Source organism: Dreissena polymorpha, chromosome 9 (genome assembly GCF_020536995.1).
Source record: "Dreissena polymorpha isolate Duluth1 chromosome 9, UMN_Dpol_1.0, whole genome shotgun sequence".
In the NCBI taxonomy this organism is placed as follows: Eukaryota; Metazoa; Mollusca; class Bivalvia; order Myida; family Dreissenidae; genus Dreissena; species Dreissena polymorpha.
In genome coordinates, this window is record NC_068363.1 from 103,557,889 (window position 1) to 103,584,553 (window position 26,665).

General features: G+C 34.1%; 1 protein-coding gene and 1 long non-coding RNA gene across 2 annotated transcripts in view; both read left to right on the forward strand.

Moving 5' to 3' along the window:
* The window catches only part of LOC127846613 (uncharacterized), a 39,368-nt gene extending 13,498 nt beyond the window's left edge, over positions 1-25,870 (forward strand). The window contains exons 7-8 of the mRNA XM_052378041.1: positions 22,603-22,701; positions 23,740-25,870. Of these exons, the coding sequence (XP_052234001.1) occupies positions 22,603-22,701; positions 23,740-25,149 (1,509 nt within the window). The 3' untranslated portion in view covers positions 25,150-25,870. The remainder of the gene's footprint in view (positions 1-22,602; positions 22,702-23,739) is intronic.
* LOC127846614 (uncharacterized) lies at positions 208-15,678 on the forward strand. Its single transcript, XR_008033568.1, has 5 exons — positions 208-1,117; positions 1,216-1,385; positions 13,340-13,421; positions 14,355-14,513; positions 15,123-15,678. It is a non-coding gene; the product is annotated as an uncharacterized LOC127846614 (long non-coding RNA).
* Positions 25,871-26,665: the final 795 nt, after the last annotated feature.

A 26,665-nucleotide genomic window follows, 5' to 3' on the forward strand; every position in this document is an offset into this window, starting at 1 on the left:
TATATATATATATATATATATATATATATATATATATATATAGCTATGACCGGGGACTTAAAGCTGTCATTGGCCTAGTATCACGAACATACTTAAGTCGATATTTTAACTCAACTTTGAGATTTTGCTCAATTGTTGAGATGAGTTAAAACACCTTGCTTAAATTGGTGATCACGAAACGTTTTTGAGTACTGAGTCTAACTCATCTTTGAGTTTGAGCACAACTATTTGAGCAAGCGTTCAACCTGTCTCAAGTTGTAAAGCAGTACTCAAACATGGCCGCTTTTGATGAACGCATTCAACGTTTACGAGGATATTAGCCGATTTAACGCGTTTTTGAGGTAAGCAGCAACCCTTAAGAAAAAGTAAGCGATATATATCGATTTCACCCGGAAAATATTTATATATTTCATTGTTGGATGCTGATTTATAAATTGGACACACCGAGTCGTCGTTCATTGCCGATGCAATATTTGCTGTCAGTTTTGATAGTAAATAGGGCAAAGAAACCTTTGTTTGACACCTTTATCATTGCTAAATTTCATTGATTTTCAAAGGCAAATACGTAGAATTTAACCCCAAAACGTATAGAGTAGTTCCCCTTTGTTGACATAGCATTTGACAACACGTGCCTTGGTTTTAGCATAACATTTTAACGATGAATGTTTTAATACTGTATAAATGAAATCTTACGATAATAAGTAAGTTTAATCTAAAATTCTGGTGTTTCTTAATACATTATTTATGTTTACTCAATCTTTTGTTGCCAGCGTGTATTTATCGATGTAAATAAATGAAGACTGATATACCCAACCCGCTTATGACTGTTGAGCATATAATACTTCAGGTTACAGTATACTAAATACTTTTGGTGTTCAATGCTATACCCTCTAAAAACAAAATCGCCATTTATTTGAAGACACAATTCTCTTTATGGGCACTTGCCATGACTTAATTATTGAACATGTCTGTGTGCATGTGGTAAGGAAAACATTGCTGCATACTAATTACTAGAAATTCACTGTTTTGCTTTAGGTTGGAGACAGTATAGTACCAGAAAGGCCGTTTACCAAAAGGCGTTGGCGGGAAATCATCATCAACTGGAGATATAAAACCGGTAAAAAGATGGCCATAAAACAGTGATCGTTCAGTTCATTCGCGTGGAGTTCTTTTTTACATACCACATGATCTATGTTTTTTATTGTTACATTACAGATTATCACCCTCATACATTTAATTTTGATGAAGAAATTGTTCAGCATGTTGGAAGAAATTTCACGCAGAATCGACTTGAAGAGCACGACGATTCGAGACGCACTTATGAAGGACTCAGTTTAAAACCGATACAAATGTTTCATGAAGAAATCATATATAGACGGGAAATTGTAAGTTTATATATGTTTCTTATCAAAAGGTATTTGTAAAAATAGATATGAGTTGATGCCAAGGATAAAAAATATTATTTATTCATAGTAAAAGGCAAAATGAATATTTCCGTTTATTACCGATTTTGAAAAATAAACGACAGTCTCAGACGATAATTCAAATTAAGACCACCTATTTTACTGGGTTTAAAATAAATTCGTCCAATTGTTTCTGTATGTTAACTATTGTATAATCAAAATCAATGATAGTACAGTCCTTTGGATGGTGTGTAGTGTCTTATTTTCAGGAACCAGATTACCTTTCAATAATAATTTATTAAGTGGCTGCTTCTCATATATAACTCGAATTTATAATTACATTCTAAACGATTAATGGCATAACTATCAAATATTAGCCTACCTAGACATATGTTGCCTTCCTGATACGTTTCGTTAATAAAAAGTATGAGTGAAATGTATATGTTTGATAACAGTGCTTTAATATGGTGCATAACTCATTAAGTGCGCGAGTGTTACTTTAATAAGATCCCATTAGAGGAGAGTATTGTAAAACATAATTGTTTGCAGTGTATATAGGTTTTTAATTTAACGTTACATGTGTATAATGTAAATACTGTTTGCTCATGATATTGGATCAAATTATATAACACCTGGCCGAATGGGCTTATATGTCTCCTAAACACTACGTCGTTACGATTCATATAAGGGATGGAAACGACTAGCAAACTTTTATTCGAATGATCGGTTTTTAACCAGGTTTTCCGAAGGAAAAAACTGGTTATTAGATTGGCGAATGCGGGCGGGCTGGCGGGCTGGCGGGCTGGCTGGCGGGCTGGCGGGCTGGCTGGCGGGCTGGCGGGCGGGCGGAACAAGCTTGTCCGGGCCATAACTATGTCGTTCATTGTCAGATTTTAAAATAATTTGGCACATTTGTTTACCATCATTGGACGGTGTGTCGCGCGAAATAATTACGTCGATATCTCCAAGGTCAAGGTCACACTTTGAGTTCAAAGGTCAAAAATGGCCATAAATGAGCTTGTCCTGGCCATAACTATGTCATTCATTGTGAGAATGTAAAATCATTTGGCACATTTGTTCACCATCATGGGACGGTGTGTCGCACGAAAGAATCACGTCAATATCTCCAATGTCAAGGTCGCCACGACTAAAAATATATTTTTTTTAAAAACAAACTTACAAAGGGGGGTAATTTTGTTTGTTCATTTCAAAAGTTCAGTTTGAGTTTTCTCCCTTTATCAGGTTTTTTTTTCACAATGAAAACCTGGTTTTGTGACAATTTTGTCCCTTGTTAAAGGATTCAATAATTTATTGTTAGGTTTTTAATATTTAGAATTTGTCATACTGTATTATGAACAACGCCACAAACAAAATATGACAAAATGGAACAATATACAATAATATTCAGCATATTCTATTTACATGCATTAAAAATATACACGTGGACTGATCCTACAAGTCAAAAGGTTGATATTCAAGCATACCTATTAATTATAGAATTTCAGCCACAAGGCTTTTTGGTACGTCCGCGGTTATTGTACGTTTTATACCTAAAACAACGTGTTGACGCGTGGTATTCAAGAGATGCAAGAACAGATGTTGATTTCTTGACAGTTTTACATTTTCGAAAACACGCCGAAAAGCAGGTTAAATTGAGATTTGCTGTGCATTATTCAATTGATAAAAGACCGCGGTTGACGCTTGGGATGATTATGTCCTGAAAACCGTTAACACGCAAACAGTAAGTTGAAAGGTCGATTTTGACACCTTTCTAGTGTACTTGAGATCAAAAAGCGAAGTGGAGTGTCGGTAACTAGAGACCTATTATTGCAATCAATTTAACTTAACACGCTTACAAAAAAATCAAGAAAACTTAAGATTCAACGTTAAATTCGTGAGATTAAGATAGTCCGTAGTAGTTTAGAATAGTATGTGGTATTTACCATTATTATGCAGAACGTAGGAGTGTGCATTCGCAAAGAAAAAGTCGCATGTATTTATAGAGGACAAAAATTTCTTGACTTTAATTAACTTCAAGTACTTTTAACGCGTGCTTCGGCAAAAAAAAACCCCAACCACCCGGCATAAACATGAAGCAAAAATGCAGTCTGAATTTGTTCAAACTCACACTCGGGAATACTGCTCATAACAACTATCGCTATCAGCTGTTGCCAGACAAAACATTATCCATCTCATAAGAATCTTACATCGTTTTTCATCGGCCTTACTGCCAGAACAGTAAAAACACAGGTACCACTCTGCTGATTCTGCCCAACCTGCTAAGAACAGAGCCCTCATTCTTTCGTTGCTCGTGTTATGTGGCGACATTCAATCAAACCCAGGCCCAGTAAAAAGTTCACAGATCGTCTAATCTGGTCTTTGCGATTGCCTGTCAAGTTGGAACACTTTGACGCCTTATGCTCCACTGGTCACCTCATCAACGACTCCAAAGGCAGAGCTGGGGTCTTAGTAAACCAGCTTCAATCAGTTTTCACCAAGAATGATGGCTAACAACAGACACCAGTTTTCCAGACAATGTAACAGAAAACATCCCTACACTTGTGATCGGTCAAGCAAGCTTTAACAAACTATTAACCGTATGGTCAACTAAGCTGTAGATCCTGACGAAGTACCCAACAAAGACCACCATACCTGTGTTATGGAGCTAACCCCAGCTATTACCGCTATCTTCCAGCAACCAATCAACACTGGCGCATTGCCAAAATATTTGATATATGCCAACATAGCACCAGTATATAAACAGGGAGACCGTCACGCAGCGGAAAATTACCGCCCTGTATACTTTACCAGTCACCTCCAAACTTCCCGAGCATATCATTTGCCTACACATTCTATACCATCTTGATAATATACAGAGTTCTCACCTCCATGAATTACGGATTTCGCTTTAGATATTCGTGTGAAACTCAACTAGTTGTAACAATCCATGATTGTCTTATCAGTTATGACAAAAACAACACATCTATACCATCCTCCTGGACTTGAATAAGGCCTTCGACACGGTCCTGCACCAACGCTTGCTACTGAATCTCGAGAACTACGGAATCCGAGGTAACCTCCTCTCCTGGATCTCATACTTCCTCACCTGCCGAGAAATGTGTGTGGTTGTTGACGGGGAGTAACCACATCAAGTACCATTGAGCTCCGGAGTTCCTCAAGGGACAGCGCTGTTATTTTTATGCCACATAAACAAACTGCCAGAGAGATTGAAGTCACAGATCGGAAATTTTGCAGACGACTTACTTCTTTACACACATATAAACTTGAAGATCATGTGATTCTACACAATGACCTAGATAACATTCAGAAATGGGCCAACGAATGGGTGGTGGAATTCAACGCAAAGAAATGTTATTTAAGTTCCAAACACAAATCTAGCTTCTTTAATAAAATTTACAAAGATATCTTCAAACGAGTATATGAAAACACCTACCTTCGTACTACTTTATCAGAAAACATGGAATGGAAAAACTATATCACCAATATAACAAAGCGAGCGAACTCTAGTCTTGGATTCCTCAAAAGAAGCCTCAATCACTGCCATTTAGACTGCCTCAAAAGTGCCTTCATAGCACGTGTCCGTTTAAAGCAAGAATATGCCAGTATTGTACGGGGCCCATTCAACCAAAAAGACATGGATCCCTAGAGAGTGTTAAGCAATCTGCCGCAAGTTTCATCCCTAGGTTTATCAAGGTTCATCTGGAGACTACCGCTTCAGACAGCGTGAAGAAATGCTACACAAGTTTCCCACAGGTTGACGCTCTTGTACAAGGTGGTGAAAGGACATGTACCGGCCATTTCCATTGAATGCTGCCTTAAGGCCTAAACGTTTAATAAGGGCTAAGCAATACGAGGGCCATATCCATCAAATTATAGCGTGTAAACTAATAAACACTTTTTTCAAGTGATTCAAACAATTCCAGCAAAAACTGTCATCTTTAAAAATGCATTCTTTGTTAAAAGCCCCAGTTTGCGTAATACATCGGTTTTAAGTATAAATCGTATAGCGAGAAATATACTTTTAATAAATTCATTGAAATACATTTTTGTCGAGATTGACATCAAAAACCTGTCAAAATCGGTTTTGAATCGATAAAATAACATGTAAAAGATCATAAATACATGCAACAGGCGAAAATAATCGCCGCGTCGCGAGTTATGCAAATTATAATGCTATTATTAGCATTATTAGCCTATGGAAAATAAATACATAGATTTAGCAAAACGTAGCGTTGTAACTCAGTTTCCGTCTGTAACAGATGTATTTGCTTTTTTTCTTTCCTTCGCTCCGCTAAATACGCCCGTATCCGCCAAATTGTTTGTTAAGGTTTGAAGTCACGTGTCGAATCATGAATATTAATTTGGTCGTTTTCGTACTTTACCTGCTCGATCCCAAAATAAAATTCGCTATATTGTTTGTTTTCAACCGATTTCAATCGGATTTTCAGTGATATCCTCAATAAAGACACGTGTTTTTACGATTCTGCCCATATATATATATATATATATATATATATATATATATATATATATATATATATATATATATATATATATATATATATATATATATATATATATATATATATATAGCTATGACCGGGGTCATAAAGCTGTCATTGGCCTAGTATAACGAACATACTTAAGTCGATATTTTAACTCAACTTTGAGATTTTGCTCAATTGTTGTGATGAGTTAAACACCTTGCTTAAATTGGTGATCACGAAACGTTTTTGAGTACTGAGTCTAACTCATCTTTGAGTTTGAGCACAACTATTTGAGCAAGCGTTCAACCTGTCTCAAGTTGTAAAGCAGTACTCAAACATTGCCGCTTTTGATGAACGCATTCAACGTTTACGAGGACATTAGCCGATTTAACGCGTTTTTGAGGTAAGCAGCAACCATTAAGAAAAAGTAAGCGATATATATCGATTTCACCCGGAAACTATTTATATATTTCATTGTTGGATTGCTGATTTATAAATTGGACGCACCGACTCGTCGTTCATTGCCGATGCAATATTTGCTGTCAGTTTTGATAGTAAATAGGGCAAAGAAACCTTTGTTTGACACTTTTATCATTGCTAAATTGAATTGATTTTCAAAGGCAAATACGTAGAATTTAACCACAAACCGTATAGAGTAGTTCCCCTTTGTTGACATAGCATTTGACAACGCGTGCCTTGGTTTTAGCATAACATTTTAACGATGAATGTTTTAATACTGTATAAATGAAATCTTACGAAAATAAGTAAGTTTTATCTAAAATTCTGGTGTTTCTTAATACATTATTTATGTTTACTCATTCTATTATTGCCAGTGTGTATTTATCGATGTAAATAAATGAAGACTGATTTACCCAACCCGCTTATGACACTCTGGATCAGCAGACGATTTATTTCATAAATCAATCTCTGGGTTAATAGTCGCCATCTTTCGAACTACTTTCAAAAGTACAACAACAACAATAACAGCAGAAGACAATTTTAATTGCGAAAAGTTGAAAAATTGAGTACATGTGTCACGGTTGTTGAGTGGAATAGTGTTATTTTCGACTGTGTACGAAGCATGTGAACTGGTAGTGGAATAACCGAATTGTTGGTGGAAATGGAATTTAGAAATATATCTAATAATTCATCATTTTTCATGTCATGATCGTGTAGAATTATCATCAGCATCATTTCTGTGGAACATTGCAATATTCAAAATACAAGTGTTTCATAGCTAGGGTGCTTTTGACATAGTTCACTAACCATCAAGACTGAAATGATTCATGCACACAGTCGTGAGGTAAAGTAAATAATTGAATTTGTGCAGAATGTTTATTTTTAACAAATTATTATTTAATTTAACCAATTTATTTTAGATAGATTGCACTGAAACTCAAAGTCTAAAGCTTAGTAAGACACTTAAGCCAGTTTTCTGAGAAGAAACAATACTTGTTCAGAGTATAGCAGGCTCATGCGGCCTCTGGTTTATTTGTTTGGCCTCGGCCTTTAACCTGGGTCGCTTTGATTTCAGGTGTTTAGCCCCCATATCAACAAGGCTTTCTCGACCCTATATGTACTTATTCATATTGTTTAACGATTTTGAGAACCCTCGCTCAGTGCCAGTGGGGATAAAACAGGGACCTTCTTATAGCTAGATGAATGCATCAAATATGCCAGCAACACTTTATAATCAATAACTTTATAATTGATGATTCTGTTCTTTTAACTACATTACTAATTTACCAAAACAATGTGATACACATTTTTATGCTCCCAAAGGAGGGCATATAGTGATCGCACTGTCCGTCTGTCTATCCGTCACACTTTGCATTTAGGTTTCGAAAAAATGCTCATAACTTCTATGTCGCTTCAGATGTAACATTCATATTTGGTATGCATGTGTATATGGACAAGGCCTTCCCATACACACACAACTTTTGACCCCTTTGACATTGAACTTAGGGTCGGCGTTTAGGTTTTGAAAAATGCTCATAACTTCTATCAAAGCGTTTATCGGGGGCGTATGTCATCCTACGGAGACAGCTCTTGTTTTTGCTACTGTCCTCTGCACAAACCATGATATATCTGCATATATGCATCCAACCAAATCAGTAAAACTATTTGTCACTTAATTACAGTAAACTTATTGCATGTTAACTTTTCAACAATATATATATATATCTTGATCTTGAAAAAAACACACATCAAACTTCAAATTGTTTTAGTAAATTATAGGCTTTAAATGGTATTGTGACATTGACAACACTCATGCATGCGACTATACAATTATACAACTATGGAACACATTATTAATGAGAAATTCCAATACATCAACATAACGTCTCAGATTTAAGGCAGATAATCTAGTGCTTTTTTGCTGCCATTTTTACTATTACACATTTTTTTCATTTTATGTTATGATGCATTGATCTTGATTCTAAATTAACCAAGCAATCATATTAAACTTTTGAAGAAAGATGTTTGTCTGATAAATATTGAAAATATAATCACTACAACGTGAACAAAATTCAGTTCAATACTGTGACCAACGAAGATTTGCCAAACAGCAATTCAGATCATGATTTAAATTAAATACAAGTAATATGAAAGTCTGCCTATTGGATCCCAGTTATGACTTATTTGTCAAATCTGCACATTAATTTGCCCTTGGCCATGTAGAATTGGGGACTAAATACCATCAAGTCATGTAAAAAGGAGCAGGGTATAGCACGCTGCTATTGATCTCTTGAGCTTTCACATAAATTTTACGGGTAATTTTCATACAACAAATGATATTATATAGTGTAATGATAAAGCATTATGAGCACAAATTATATCTCTTACTAGTGGTGCAAAAATCAATAAAGTGTCACATTTCAAAAGAAAATTTATATAAAAAGGTATTTTTAATTGTTAAAACGTTATAAAAAGGTTATTTCAATTCACTAAAGCATTTAATTACAAGAACAAGTGCATTTTATGTCCATTACAATACATGTAACAGTATTGGCATTGTATTTATCTGCATTTGATGTGCATTTAATACACTTAAAAATGCAGACCAGACACACTTCTAACAGAAACAAATGTATTTTTTCTGCATTTTTCCAGCATTAATACTCTTCAAGTGTATTTTTTATCATCCCAAATACACTTTACCAGGAAAAAGGTATGTTAAAATGCATTTTTAGTTTGTTTTAAGTATATTTTCAAATGCATTAAGACACTCTTTGCAAAAAATGTTGAACAAATACTTGCAAATATTTTATATAGTAAAGTGAAGTAATAATTAAAGTTTTGCATGAGCATAAAAAACAGTGTCGAATTCATACCAGTGCCTATTTAGTAGCAGTAGGCCTTATAGGGTCTACTTGTGGTAGAAATAATGCATTTTGTATAATACAACATACATAAATTAAAAATATAGCTGCCCATACAGTTCAATACAATGTTCAATTAACTACACTACCGGGTATGCAAAGTTGAAATATGACATCAAGCTTGGAATAATCTTTTCAACAATGTATAATATGCTGTTTTAATTTATAAGTGAAATAGACACTTGCATATAAAAACTGATTTTACATCAAAACTAAATGTTTAATTTGATTTTTAGCTCCACTGGCCAAAGGTCCTGTGTCCATCGTGCGTCCGTGCATTAACTTTTCCTTTAAACATCTTCTCCTAAACTACTGGTCCAATTCTGATGAAATTTCTTAGGAATGTTCCTGGGGTGAACCTCTTTCACATTTGTTCAAATTATGCCCCTGGGGTCAAATTTGACTTTGCCCCAGGGGGTCACAAAATTGAAAATTTGCTTATATAAGGCCTATTTTGTGAAAACTTTCAAAATCTCCCGTCCATAACCATTGGGCCTAGGGCTATCAAATTTGGTATGCAGAGGCATCTAATAGTCCTCTACCAAATTTGTTCAAATTATGCCCCTTGGGTCAAATTTGACCCTGCCCCGGGGGTCACAAAATTGAACATATGCTTATATCGGGTATATTTTGTGAAAACTTTACAAATCTTCTCTTCCATAACCATTGGGCCTAGGGCTACCAAATTTGGTATGTAGTGGCATCTTATAGTTCTCTACCAAGTTTTTTCAAATTATGCCCCTGGGATCAAGTTTGACCCTGCCCCGAGGATTACAAAATTGAACTTATGCTTATATAAGGCCTATGTTGTGAAAACTTCAAAAATCTTCTTGTCCATAACCATCCGGCTTAGGGCTATCAAATTTGGTATATAGTGACATCTAATAGTCCTCTACCAAATTTGTTCAAATTTAATCCCTAGGGTCAAATTTGACCCTGCCCCGGGGGTCACAAAATTGAACATATGCTTATATGATGCCTATTTTGTGAAAACTTTAAAAAAAATCTTGTCCATAACCATTAGGCCTAGGGCTACACATTTTGGTATGTAGTGACATTGTATAGTCCTCTTTTTAGTTTGTTCAAATTATGCCCCAGGGGTCAAATTTGACCCTGCCCCAGGGGCCACAAAATCAATTATATGCTTATAAAGTGCCTATTTTGTGAAAATTTTAAAACTCTTCTTGTCCTTAACCATAAGGCGTAGGGCTACCAAATTTGGTATGTAGTGACATGTAATAGTTCTCTACCAAGTTTGTTCAAACTATGCCCCTTGGGTCAAATTTGACCCTGCCCGGGGTCACAAAACTGAACATACGCTTATATGGGGCCTATTTTGTGAAAACTTTAAAAATCTTGTTGTCCATAACCATTGGGCCTAGGGCTACCAAATTTGGTATGTAGTGACATCTAATAAACCTCTACCAAATTTGTTCGAATAATGCCTCTGGGGTCAACTTTGACCCTGCCCCAGGAGGTCACAAAACTGAATAAACGCTTATAAAGCGCCTATTTTGTGTAATCTTTAAAAATCTTCTTGTCGAAAACCATTCGTACTATGGCTACCAAATTTGGTATGCAATAACATCGTATAGTCCTCTACCAAGTTTGTTCAAATTATGCCCTTTGGGTCAAATTTGATCCTGACCCGCGGGTCGCAAAATTGAACATTATATACGCTTATATCTTGCTTATTTTGTGAAAACTTAAAAAATATTCTTGTCCTTAACTCTAGGACCTAGGGCTACAACATTTTGTATGAAGTGAGATATAGTAGTCCTCTACAAAGTTTGCTCAAATTATACCCCTTGGGTTAAATTTGACCCAGCCCAGAAGGTCACAAAAGTGTACATGTACTTAAATAGGGCCTATATTTAAGTATTTGCACATGCAAAGAAATTTGTTTCAGCCTTTTTTTCAGCAGTGGAGCGATACAGGACCATCATGGCCCTCTTGTTTAAATACTCAAAAAATGAAACCGTGTTCATGCTTGCATGAACACAGTTTATAAATGCTGTCAGAATAATAAAATATGCAATTACTATAATAACTAATGCCAGGGAAAAGTGCTTTTTGTACTAAAAAATTCGAATGAATATTACAATAATACATTCTGAATACTTTGGTATATAATTAACAGTTTTGTCTGAGAAAATCACTAAATTTTATATATTTATTCAAATTCACATAAATCATATTTCAAAAACACATAATTACTTCAAATCCTTTCACACAATACTGAAAAAAAAAATAAAAAATATATGTATATATATATATATACTTGGAAAACTAAAAATTAAATATGTATGTTTCTTTTACATCATTTAGGACTTTTATTTTCAGACAAAGTAGAGTGAAGCTTAAAACAGTATCCAATTGTAACAGTCAATTTTGGGAAAATCAACCTTATAATTATTTTCTGTGTTGGTCAATGTCATAATTGGTATAAAATGTATATTGAACTGGAAGTTTTCTTTATTTTAAATGATAACATTTGCTTGGTCTGCCATAATTGTCACAATCAAGTGGTCTTTTTACACTGTAGTTTTCTCACTGACTATGGGTTTGTTCTGAGAATGAGCCACACAAAGTATCGTTGGGGAGATGAGTTGTCAATTTTGTGTTTATCAGTCTTTCATAATCCAGTATACCTGTAAAAAGTGAATTTGCAACTAATAATCACACAATATACACAATTAAAATTGTATGCATTTATATTTATTTAGTACTGCACATTAATCATTTTCCAAAAATATGTAGCAACATTATATTTTATACTGCTGCAATACTAAAGTAATTTACTAATTAAAGGTCGCTGATGTGTAATGGATGTGGTGTCCACCTAATGATCTGGAGGTCACTGGTTTGATCCCCAGTGTGGGAGCATTCTTAAGAAATCTCCAAGAGACACCCAAGTACTGGTTCTAGGCCCAGGAAACGAACTCAAGAGCATTTCACATACATGCATGTAGTAAGTACTTTAAATTTAATCGAACTAAAAATTGGATTAAAATTAAAAACTGAAACCCTTATTTATACATTTTATTTTGAATCAAGCAAATGTGGAAATTCATTAAAAATAATGAGAAAAATTTAAAAATTATACTTTAAAGTAATCATGATAATTTAGATTATTTTCAGAATATTTAATGATGATAATGATACAATTATATATTCCCTAAATGATAAAAATAAAACATGTAATGTTAATTTATGAAAAAAAAACGTTTTAATTTTATCAATATCATGGTAATTACAACTAGATACAGGCAATTAGATCAGAAACGTGCATTAATTATATTAATGATCAACCCAGACATTTGTAGTGATTTATGGTCACTATTTTGATTAACGTTCTATACATGACCTGTCATAAAAGGTTTTGTTTAGCCAGTACTACAATCGGCAATGATAGACTGTATTGCATACATATTCCATCGTCTATTATCGATTCGCTTCCTCAAACTGAACAAATATTTAATGTTTACATCGCGAAACGTAATGCATCTAGTTTCACTTTCGGTTTGGTTGGTTTTGTAAACACCGTAATTTCATCTTAAAAATTGGATGATAGGGTGATTAAATAATAATGGAAAAGTAAATCACTTGGATAATAGGTCAAAATGCAACACAAATGAACGTTAATAGTGCTCTTAATATCAAAGTTTCGGTAAAAAGTTTGGCGCTAGTTCAACGCGCATCGTATACAGCCTCATAACAATAGACTGACAACCTTTTGGGTAGTAAAGTAGTAATACAAGGCAATATGGCGACCGTTAGCCACGAGGCCTATCTTACGGAGGAATCCGAGATAGCCGATGTATCACGATTGCCGCTTATGACTGTTGAGCATGTAATACTTCAGGTTACAGTATACTAAATACTTTTGGTGTTAATGCTATTCCCTCTAAAAACAAAATCGCCATTTATTTGAAGACACAATTCTCTTTATGGGCACTTGCCATGACTTAATTATTGAACATGTCTGTGTGCATGTGGTAAGGAAAACATTGCTGCATACTAGAAATTCACTGTTTTGCTTTAGGTTGGAGACAGTATAGTACCAGAAAGGCCGTTTACCAAAAGGCGTTGGCGGAAAACCATCATCAACTGGAGATATAAAACCGGTAAAAAGATAGCCATAAAACAGTGATCGTTCAGTTGATTCGCGTGGAGTTCTTTTTTACATACCACATGATCTATGTTTTTTTATTGTTTAAATCAATTCGTCTTGGAATGCTCTGTAAGAAAAGGTATGGTTATGGGGGTCTCTACGCGCAAAAGTTTGACAATATTTTGTGTTGAAGTTATTGCTTTTACATTGAATTTCTTAAGGAAATCTTTTAGTATCTTGTGACCTTCAACAAGTTTTAATTGAACCATACTTAACTACGATATTCAGGCCTCGACACTAACGGTGGTCCTGGAACCCGAAGCCCCCAGATTTTAGATCTTTACCTAGGCTTATACTAAATGATTTCGAATAAACTTCCATGTTAGAGCTTTAATAATTAGAATAATCTTTTGTTGTATAAACAAAATGGGTTAATGCCCATTTCATTATATTTATTATGCCCCCTTTCGAAGAAGAGGGGATATATTGTTTTGCACATGTCGGTCCGTCCGTCCGTATGTCCGTCTGTCCACCAGATGGTTTCCGGATGATAACTCAAGAACGCTTATGCCTAGGATCATGAAACTTCATAGGTACATTGATCGTGACTTGTAGATGACCCCTATTGATTTTCAGGTCACTTGGTCAAATGTCAAGGTCACAGTGACCCGAAATAGAAAAATGGTTTCCGGATGATTACTCAAGAACGCTTACGCCTAGGATCCTGAAACTTCATCGGTACATTGATCATGACTCGCAGATGACCCCTATTGATTTTCAGGTCTCTAGGTCAAAGGTCAAGGTCACAGGGCCAAAAAACGTATTCACACAATGGATGCCACTACAACTGACAGCCCATATGGGGGGCATGCATGTTTTACAAACAGCCCTTGTCTTATTTCCAATTGTTATACTAAGTTGAATAAAAATGTATTGATATTTTCAGATTTCCACAAGAACCAGCTTTTATGCATTTGAAATGTAGTTGGAGCAGTAGACGGGACTGTAATTCTAATTATAAAACCAGCTGAATCTGAAGAAGCTGATGTGTGCAGGAAAGGGTTTATTAACATTACTGAGCGGCTGTCATTGATGCCAACATGAGGTAAATGTAAATGCAGTTTTATGATTCATCACCTTATAATAAAATTTGATAATAAAGCTGAGGAATACCATAACAAATTGAACTAGCGTACTGCTTATCATCTTTGACATAAAATAATGATTATTGTATGTACATGCAATAATAACATTAACTACCAATAATTGACACCATGAGCACTGTGTTATCAAGCTTCTATTTTTTAATGCTTAAGCAGATGCAGCTATCAGTTATATCTTGAAAATTTTTCTTAAGTAACACATTAACTCTTCTTTAAGGTTCATTGATGCTGTGTAAAGATTGCCGAATGCTACATACGATGCTTCGGTGTTTGATAGCAGTGGCTTTAAGATAACGTGTTGCATTAATTCACAAAATAGATCAATTTACAGCAATAGCTAATACAGACACAAATAACGTGTTTCATAGGCTATTGACAATTTTTAAAAATGAACATACAGAATAACTTTATATTGACATCAAATAAACCTCAGTGAAAACAGCATGATTTAGTCAATTAAAATGTAGAAAATTGTTGACGATTTTTCAAGAAGGAGGGCAATCTTTTGGACTAAGTGCTATGTTAAAGAAAGACTTGCGATATGTGTTTAGATGCCTGCATTGCACTGGTGGATGCCTGACTTTCCAAGCCAAATGAGTGCTGTAGAACAGCAAAAATTTGCATTCGCCTGCTCAACCTGTGCTTGGAATTATTCATTCCGCTGATAGAGATAGAAGTTTTGGACATGATGGATCCAGCGGTTACAAACAACGCACCAGTAAAGAGAGCAGTAGTCAATAAGAGGCATCAGCTGATCGAACTGTTCAGTTGAAAATGTCGTCAAGTGATTGCTATATATAGGATCTGGCACGAGTTGCCATATCATACCATATTTTATTAAACTCGTCCAGGAATTGTGTTAGTAAGCTTGCCTTTTATGAAATGCCAACAAGTGTCATATCTTTTTTATCACATGTGTTTAAATGAGCAAATAAATATTTACGCAAACATAATGATAAATCCCGAATGTTGTTTACATTTCGTGACGTCATTTGATGTTGCAACGGCATTTCAGCAAAATAACAAAATGCGATTGGTCAATCAAACGAAATCTAAGCCGATGAAAACGCTAAAAAAGTATATAACACATGTGTAAGATAAAAATATTTGAAATGGTTATATTACATGGGGAACAGGGTATGACATGTGATAAAACTATTTATTAAAGTGATATATTGCCGTAATATTTTATTATTTTCTCCAAATAGGAAGAGCTATACTACACACCCAAATATCAGCTTCTGCTTCCTCATACTTTAGTTCAAGTAAACACCCAATACCGGCATATAAGTTTACGAAAGAAATTGTAATTAAATATTTTTCATATTTATTCAAGCTTCAGAAAAGATCATATACTGAAGGTACTTTTCCCTATCCCGTGTTAGCGTTGGAATGTTAAAGTTTGCGTACCACCTTAAATATTTTCAATGTCCCTTGACATATTGCTTTCATATTTTGAATACTTCTTTTCCAACATGACCCCAATCTATAAACAAGAGCAGGCAACTTTAACAAGCATTTTGTAAGTATTATGGCCCTTTTTCCACTTAGAATATGCATATTATTGATAAATTTATTTTAAAGTTTGCGTACCACCTCAAATATTTTCTATATAACTTGTCATATTGCTTTAATATTTTGCATACTTCTTTTACAACATGACCCCAATCTATAAACAAGAGCAGACAACTGAATCAAGCATTTTGTAAGAATTATGTTCCCTCTTTATGCTTAGAAAATTGAAAATTTGTTTACGTTTTGTGTTTAGGTTCACTTTATTCCTAAAGTATTAAAGCCATTGCTTTCAGACTCGCAACACTTACTAACTATCGTAAGGGGACTGTGCAGGCAAGTTATGTAACACTGACTGGCATTTTGACAGAATTATGGCCCCTTTTATACTAAGATAATTGAACATTTGGTAAAGTTTTGTGTTTTGGTTAATTTTATCCCTAAAGTATCATAGCTCTTATGGGTATTGGAGGTCAGTACTGAGAATCCTCGAAGTAACATTAACAAGCAGGCTTTTAAATGTATTTTCACCTAATAATAGAGAGTGTAGAGTATATAAACATGGATATTATTATTATACTAGAAGCTTGGTTACCAAACAACTACATATATTTGCTAAATGTTATAATTCATGTACGGTACTGAAAGACATCCTTCATATGATGCTGTGTTAAATAATCAAGTCTTTAGTTACCCTTTGAAACATAAAACTGTTATTTACCGGTGCAATTTGTTTAGTAATTTTTATAAACATATTTATGATTATAATATTTAATTTTTTTATAACAGTTGCAATTACATGTGTATTCAATTAATAGAACATTAAGAATATTCATATAAATAAAGAGTCATTTATAATTTAGAGACTACAATATACACATCGTTTCATATCAGTAATTACAGATTAAGATTTTTGGAAATAATTGAACGTTGAAATATTTCTTTTGTAGAGACACGAGTTCTTCATCCGAATATGTTTATGTCCAGAAGAATGTCATTTCTGGTTCTCGACTTTTTAAGCATTTGTTCTGGGTTAATATGAAGCTGTGTCTACATGCTTGACATGTCACTGCAAGTAAATAAATGTAACAGTTTAAATTGGCTTTATTAGAAAAAATATGTATTAGACAAAACATACAGATATTTCATGTATCAGGCATATAATAATAATAATTATAAAATCTTAATTTATTAAAAAAAGATAGACTTGTTGATTGTTTTAATGAAAATTTAATACTGCTCCAGCAGCTGGAGTTTCACTTCTTTATATTGTTAAGAAATACATCATTGAAATTACATAATATGCAATTTATATAATGCATTTCTTATTTTCAACAAGGTCTTCTATCAATATACAATTTACAACAAATACATCATATTTCATCTTGAGCAATAAGAGCAAAACATAAATAATCATATATGCATGCACACTTATAATGAAATATATTATACTTAAAAACAAATGACAGACATAAAACTACAATAACCATTTATGCAAGAACAGTATTCAAACATTAAACTAAGGTGATTTTCATAAACTGAACATGAAGCATGTTTAGTTTATTTCATAAAGTGTGGTAGAAAGATAGCTTTTAATTTTTTGTTAAATGTAATAAAATTGTTTGTTTGACGTATAGATTGGGGTAACGAATTCCAAATTTTTGTGCTAGAAAATTCAAACGATTGTTTGAAATAGTTTGTTTTGGGTATTCGCACAAGCTTTAAATGTGTGTTTGTTGAAAATAACACAAACCATTAATAATAAGACTTCAATGCTTCATGAGCTCGTTTTGGTTCTACAAGTGTTTGTATCATGAAATTTGAAAAGCCTTACAGAATTAAACTGAACATGTTTAAAAAACATAGCAGCAATAATGTAATCCCATATTACAGATATCCACAAAACCCACAATTTAATATACCAGACATACTAATTCATGGTCATAGACTAAGCACATATATAAATATACTGCTATTTTATCAGAACACACCAAACACCAAAGTTCTGTATAGTTTCTAGCATTTTGTATGTGCATAGTAATTTTGCTGGGCAACCAGACCACACAGACTAGTGCTTAAAAAAATAATTTAATTGAAAACTGTTACATTGTGCGCACAAAGTATTCACTATAGAGAACTATACCTCTTGTTTTTTGTATTCCCAAACATTTTTATAATTTCTTGAACAGTTCTATGGCCTTGAAGCTTCCAGTTGCTAAAATAAAACAAGTGAAGAATGTAAGTTACCTATTAAAATGATTAAACGATTGAGTTAAGTGATCTTGATATTTAAATGTGTACAACAGACATGGCATTACAACACACATCATTCCCAAGAACATGACTTAAATGTAACACAAAATACACTAAAATGTATCCATAAGAAAAATAGGCTACATACTAGCAAACCACACATTTCTTATTAACTTCTGACTCTTTCAGTCATATATTGTCATTACAAATTTGTACTGGGTAATTTTGGGATTTCGTACATTGTAAATTTTTATAAATGAGTGATCAAAGAATTCAAAACTTTTTAGAGTGGAGCAGTCTTTGATTTAATTACAGTATTTTCAATTAACACGTGTGAATAAAAATCTCTTACGGATCAAAATTTGACAATGTTTTTAAAGAATAAAAGCTTTGTCAACTGTTAAGTTTATTTAAGATTCCAGCTGGAATAATAATGTTATGCCGTCAAAAACAGTTGTCAATAAACTGGTCTAAACAGGGACATGAGGACCACAGACTAGTTACAGACCTGCTTAATTCAATTCATATGTCCAATAGAATTTTATTATTTTTATGCTCCCCAAATTTTTTTTTGGGGAGGAGCATATAGTCGCCACTTCGTCCGTCCGTCGGTGTGTCCGTTCGTGCACAATTTTTGTCCGGGCTATTTATCAGCAGCTAATGACCGGAAGTCAATGAAACTTTATGGGAAGCTTCACTACCAAGAGGAGATATGCATATTATCAGCCGGTTCTGGTCGTATGATTTTCACAGAGTTATGGCCCTTTGAAATTTTCTATAAACTGTACATATAGTGCAATTGTTGTCCGGGCTATTTCTTCCCAACTACCGACTGGAATACAATGAAGCTTTATGGGAAACTTAACTACCTTGAGGAGATGCGCATGCTATTTGTGGGTTCTGGTTAGATGATTTATTTAGTGGGTTAGTTATGACCCTTTGAAATTTTTAAGTTGCTAAACCATCCGTATTATTGTGTCCAAAGTTATGCCCCTCAAGACGTTTCCTTTTATCTGAATATATAGTGCAATATTGTGACAAAAAAAACCTTGGGGAGCATCACCCGTTCCCCGACGGTTTCTTGTTTTAAATAAAAACTATTAAACTAAAGTTGTAAACAACATCGATTAAACTTAGAGGTGACGAATATACAGTTTTTTTCCAGCAACAATATAATTTAAAGTGCGTTAAGTTGGTTTTAACTGGGTTTATCTTCTACAAGTTTAAAGCATGTGATTGGTTACAAATGCATAAATTACTTATTACAAACGTGCAGTGTGACAGAACACTTATAAAAGTACAACTTTGTCTGAGCAGGTTTTTATGTTTGCATTTTAAATGCATTAATATTTTTTGAAGGCATTTCAGCATTTTTATCTCTAGATGTATATCACATGTTAAACACATTAAATGATTTACTAGAAAAAACAATAATTTGCACACATACTAGCTAATTACCTTCGCAAATTTGTCTGGATACTGTAGATTTCCATGTTTCAGCTCGCATCGTATTGCCGATGTTAGAGCCCGTTTAGCTTACGTTCAGCTCATCGTTATGGTTTATTATTTTTTCAAACAGACAGAGCTTTCAGACCTATGCATTTTCACTCTCGTAGACGAAAAGAAAACTGACACTATTTCCCGTTAAAGTGTTATAAATCAATCTCCTTTTGAAGAACGTCGCTTACATCTTTAACAAATAATACATATTTGAGTTGAATCGGAAAGTTGAGTCGGTCTCAACTGAGATGAGTTATGAGTTCGTTTGTGAGATACACATCATACTCAATTCTCAGGTGAGTGGGAACTCAAATCTCATCTGCTGAGTTGAGTTTAAAACCTGAGAACGTTCGTGATACTAGGCCATGGACTGGAACAAACAATGCGATAAAATTATGAACTCTTCAACAATAGATACCTTCAAAGACAGTTTATCAAAACATCAATAGTGTAAAATCGCGCGCTCCAGTCCGTCGAGTAAAAGCCATAAGTGGTTTCTTCGACGTACCACTCCAGATCCAGAAATAATCTAAGAGTTTCATAGACATATCAAAACTTAATTCGTTCTCGACACGTTCATAAACCGAAAGTAAATAATATGTTGTTAATTGGTTCGATTCTCAATCTGGAGTTTCAGTGGGAGGATTCTGGTCCGTTATTCCGTTATCACTGATCGCGCCAACTTGCTCAGGTTCAACACAAGTTATTCTGCTGCTATGAAAGACGTCTGAAAAGTTCAGGAGGTTACGCGCGAAGTACTTATCGTTTTTTTTTCCGTTTTAAAATTTATGATTCTCGTGAAAATGTATTTGGGTTGTTCCAAACTCGTCGTGGTTCATTGAATGACTGGCCTTCTTATGTTATATTTTTATACGTTGCTGTTTAAGGTTCTCGATTTTTGTTGCGCTTTCCCTTTAAAGCAATTCGATTTCACGTTTTGTTCAAAAACGTCGCTTTCACAAAGATTTATATTTGGCGAATGACGATTCCAAGGATCTTATCTTTATACTGTTCGATAGTTTCCTTTATCATTTCTTTTAAAAACATTGGGTGGTTTTGGGAACGCGAAAATTTGATTTTGATTTCATCCACGCGTTTTTTAAGTTGTATTTTATTTGTTTCGCGAGTTTTATGTTGCGCAATTGTTTACATAATTATGTTGTCATTGTTGTCTGTTCTTTTGAGACTGGTTTTTATTTTTTATTTGTGTTATGGACTTGATTGCTTGTTTAGGCTGTCTTGTTTACACACTAACGTTTATAGCAAGCTTGTGTATGTGGAAGTTGAGCTTGCTGTAGACAAAAGTTTCCACTGACCTGCATCAATTTACACTTAAACGTCGTTTAAGGAGTGAAAAGGGTCTTGTATTTAAAATGTTAAATGTTTTAGCTTAAACAGTTTAGATTGCACCGAAAATTCGCAAGTATTACCTTCTCAAGCGTTACTATTTTATCTTTGTTATGCAGTGCCTGGCGGATGAACGGTACTTGCTCACCCACTCAAACCGGCTCATAAAAATTTTATTTGGAAAAAGATATTCCATCCGGTTTATTTAGCTTTGAAATTTCATACGTACATTTTTATTAAAGTTTAGGCCTTAACATTCGCACACGTTCAATACTTTTCAAACTTCAAATCGCACTGATTGCATACGATATTTTAAAACTAAGTTATACATTTTGTGTTGTACTGTTTACAACCAGTCTTAAAGTTCTTAAAGTCGTGGACTAGTTCGTGAACGGTTAAAATAATGAGTAAGCTCATAATGGTTTTGCGCGTGGAGTCCTATCTCGGATAATTCATATGTTGTCTCACGACATAAGTTTTTGTGTCCGTTACCCACTTATATTCTGTATTAAAATCGTTGACGCATAGCCGATTTGATTCATTGTAACAAGCCTGTTTTAGTATCCAACGGCTTTCCAACGTTGATATCCCTATGGGAATCTGTGCCCTAATCAATAACGCATGACCTTATGACGTTTCCGGCAGCATGGTAGGGACTGATACCATCGCAACACATACAATTCGGTTATTGATGCGATGTAGGAACTTAAAAGTTGCTCGTGCGATTTAACACAAAAGACTTTTTTTTTAAAACTAAAATCAATATGTCCCGGCCCGTTGATATCTAAGCGCAAACGTATTCGAAATTAAATATTTCGTGTAATATCTCGTCGAGGTATTTGTTTCAAGATTTTTTACGGTTTCAAAAGAGGTTTTTGCGGTATGGAAAACGAAATGTTTGTTTTGTGTGGCACTAACTGAAGTGAGAGTTCTTTGATTTTGAGGAATTAACTAAGACTTAACTATGGAAATGACACTCACTGACGACATCGCGCATACGTTACAGATCGTTCGCATTCGTTGCCATAATTGCTATGTCATAACATTACATTATTTCAGTGTCAAATATCTATTCCGAGGTCTTAATAGTTTATTTTCGATGCAATACCTTTAACGTATAATGTGAGCGGGGAAACCCCACATCCTTGCATTACTATAGAACGGGAATCAAGCAAACGCGGTATTTGTTCTTGATACGGACGCGTGACATGAATATAGCCTATATTTGAACATTACATCAACCATAATGAATAACACTTTTCAGTAGCATTTCGCGATCATTGTAGATAAAGCAATGTTTCATGTCAACGAATGTTACAAATACATATTTGCTATTTAATGGAATGCTAATAAATGCAAACAATTAATCTTTACATGATCTGTTAGTGCGAAATCAATGAGGATGTTTTCCTGTTCCAGGAACGGAGAAAGTCCATTGTACAGGGACGCATAGCACACCTTACTGATAAAAAGCAGCAGGCTGATTCTTCTAAAGTTCCTGCCGTCTCTTCTTTTATGGTTTGCGTCTCTTTATTCTTCTAAATAATCGTATCAATATTACTATGCTTAATATAGCTATATGTTACAATAGTAGCTATGCATTGGTTCAAAGCTTCTACATCACAGATGATGAGGCATATATTAGAGGTTCATCAACTGGTTCGAAATCTCAAGAAAACAATACCCATCCAATGCTGTCAATCAGGCACCGTTTTTTCGCAAAAAATAGCGACAAAAAGTATGTTGTCAGAATATGAGTGTATAAGTTAGTTATTGCAAAATTCTTAAAGCTATTTAAATGTAAAAGTATACTTATTATTAATGATTTTGAAGAGATGCTGTTGAAAATAATACTGAAGGTTATTTTAACCTCAATTCGGATGTTATAGCCGTGAAACAAATTGAAACGCTTATGATTTTGATCCCATTGGTTGTTAGCAAAGAAAAACCTGTTTTGAAATTATTTGGATTATTTTGCCCTTGTGTTTATTTCACAACAACCGAAATAAACAGCCAATTGGTTTCAAATATCGGAAAACCTTATTCAGACGCTTTTGAAATTGAAAAAAAAAGGAATTCGTTGAAATGATTAAACCACCCAGTTTTGACCCTTACTTCTGTGTAATTGTAATGCAGGCGGTTCGTTTTTATAAGACTTTGGTTGTTTTTTTAATAAAGCATTATTCCCACTAGAGTCATTTCTCATCTTTGATTTGGCAGTTTTAATACGCGGAAAGTTCAATAATATACATTCTTCTTAAAAATATGAAATGTTGTAGGCTATGATTGTTTGTATACAATGTTACTTTGGTGGCAAACATAATTAATGAATTAATCACGAATTATACATGTGTAAAGCATATGCGATTTGTATGTTTTGTATTGGAAAATTTCTTAAAAAAAAAGAAAACAAAGTTAATCATTAGAAATGAATGTTTGAAAAAACGTGACATATGAACAGTTAAATATTTAACGTTATAACAGGTATATCTTTCATCAAACCAATGAGAAATTACTCATTTATTATTAGAACTAAATTCCATTTATACCTCATAGATGCACTCTTCTGCGGGTTCAAAACAATTGGAGACATTGATGGGTATAATGGGCTACAGCAAAGAGTGCATTGACTACCGAGTCGTTGCGTGTAGGGAACGTGACAGGATTCTGTCAAACACTCGTGACAGTATGACACGAATCACTGTGGGAAGCAAGGCAGAAGGTGTGGCTTGTTGGCTTGAAAGTGACTACGACGTTATGCTTGTATCAACTGATATACTATGTGTGGAAAGTGATATCATTAAAATTTCAAACACGAATCACAAAACAATTCTCGAAGTTAGATCAGACGCTTGTTATCCTGGATACTGCCTGCTCGATTTGAAATATCGAGGTGAAGCATGTCTTCTCGTTACTGAAAATGTATTTAGCACTGATACAAACGGAAATAAGATATTAGGCAGCGAGGCATTCATTGACAATGCGCCAGATGTTAGTTTTGAAGAAGATCGTGTTTTATATCCTCGATCAGGGCCATCTTTCCCTGTATCGGACGGACCCCTTCGTTACGACTTGGTGTATGCCTTGCGATGCCTTTGTCCAAGTATCTTAAAAAGATGGGCAAAACGACCTCGCGTTTGGCCACCGAATATTATAGTTGAGAAAGTCGTACGCATGGGAGGATATGTTGTTCCGGTCGGATTCAAAGGGAGCGACAATAAACATATGGAGTGGAGGATTTGTTTTACCACTGGAGAGACGGAACTTGTTCGCAATTTGAATGACATTCTGATAAAAGTGTATGTATTGCTGAAGATGATTGTTAGGGATGTACTGAAACCAAAGAACAAGGAAATTACCTCATACGTAGTAAAGAACCTTGTGATGTGGCTAGCAGAGAGGAGCCCAACTGAAATGTTTTCGCCTGACATGTTATTATACTGGCTGCGTGTGGCCTTAAATGAACTCAAAACTGCGATAAAAAACACAAATTTGAATAATTATATGATTCCCGAGAGAAATCTGTTGGAATGCTGTGGATTGACTGACAAACAAAAGATAACATGGGAAGCAATTATAACAGAAATGATCAAAGAAGGCCCAAAGTTACTAATAAGACTGTCTAAGTTTCGTAGAGCAATAATCGCCTATCCTGAACCACTGCTCACTTACTGCAAGTGGAAAATATTGCTGGAGGTACTTGTAATTGAGGACGTGAAAAGACGCAAAGAGTTAGACCCAAATAATGAATTACCGGAAATGGATATTTTGCTGGTTGAAGAAAGGGAACGTTTTAAAAAGAATATAAATAAGTTAGACCCAAACAATACATTAACGGAACAGGATAATGTGTTGGTTGAAGTTAATGAACGTATTGAAAAGATTCTTATAAATATACAAAAAGCGTTAAAACAGGAGGGTTGGGTTATCAATTATGAAGAAATACTCGTAAAAATGTTAAGTTAATTATAATTTCGCGCGCATGACAAATGTGACATTGAAATATAGGCAATGACCGTAGGTAAATAATTTGCAACCGATGTACACTAAATTTAGCAGTTAGGCATGTTCAATAATAATGCAACCAACGAGTTACAAACGAGTGTAAAATTAAGATGACGTTAATGAGTGAATACAATGTTAGATTGTCGGATGATAGAATCTTTTTGAATTAAAAATTGATATTCAAATAATACATGAAACTTATACTCAAAATTTAATTTGTGTTTCTTTTTATTCAATTGTTTGTGTATATCTACATGATAAATGTTCTAAATAAAATAGAAACAAAACAAAGAAGATAATACTGATATGTGTTCAATTAAAGTTTTGTTTATAAAAAGACAAATTTAAGAAATTACACTTGTGTCAAGTAATTAACCATAAGTCTGTTTTTGCAGGTTAAGCTAACAATTTCAAACTTTTAAAATAGCCACATACCAAAATCTATTTGTTCTAATTTATGATTTGTAGAAGATATTAATTAGCGGCCAATGCTATCTAAATTTGATGTACCGGTAATCATTGCAACGAACCAAATCGTATGTGTGAAAATAAAACTTAAAGTCATATTGTGTAGCAAACAACAGTGATTTTCTTCGAATGCAGCAACACGTATAGCCAGGCTTTTCTTGGTTCATGTTGGTTATATATGCGCAGTTTATTTTTCACATTTTAGATTTGTTTATTTCACGTAAGCAGTCAATGGTGATGATAATTTATGCACTGACGTAGAATTTAGCAACGAAACTATCTGCTATTGTATTCAGTGATAACGTATGATCAACATATTTGAAGTTATCAATATATGATCTAAAATTAATTGTGTTACTCATACTTATGTTTGTACTCAAATGTATTTAGCTACAAATACAGTATGCAAAAATAATGTGTGTGTCCGTACATTTATACATTAATAACTATATATAAATGATAAAATTATGTACAGATATACTTAAGTATCAACAACTTATTTACTGATGTTAACATATCCGCACTATGTATAAGACATGTGATGAAAACTTATTCGTTTATTTCAGTGTAAGATCAGTATTTAACTTGTGTTCATAAAGCATTGTTAATTATTACTCCATCAAAAATATTAAAAGCAGATATCAAAATGCATGTATAATACACTACTATTATAAATCCTGATGTTAAATATTAGCGTTGATAATAGTAGTATCTGAAATAATATCTGAAAGCATGGGGTGAACGTGTTGAAAGTGTCTACTATTTTACACAGAATAGACAAAACATGAGTAACCATGGGCAAATATTCACATGGCAGTTGATGCTGATGATTATTTTTGTATACGGTCAACCTTGGTACTCCATGCTAAACCCACCATGGTTGACGGACAAATATTTGTCAATGGTTTACAAACTGTAGATGTGCATAGGTTACCATTCCTGACCATTATTTAAGACACATAAGCTTGCGTGCTTGGTAGTCCATAGTAATATGCAGCGTTTCTTTAGT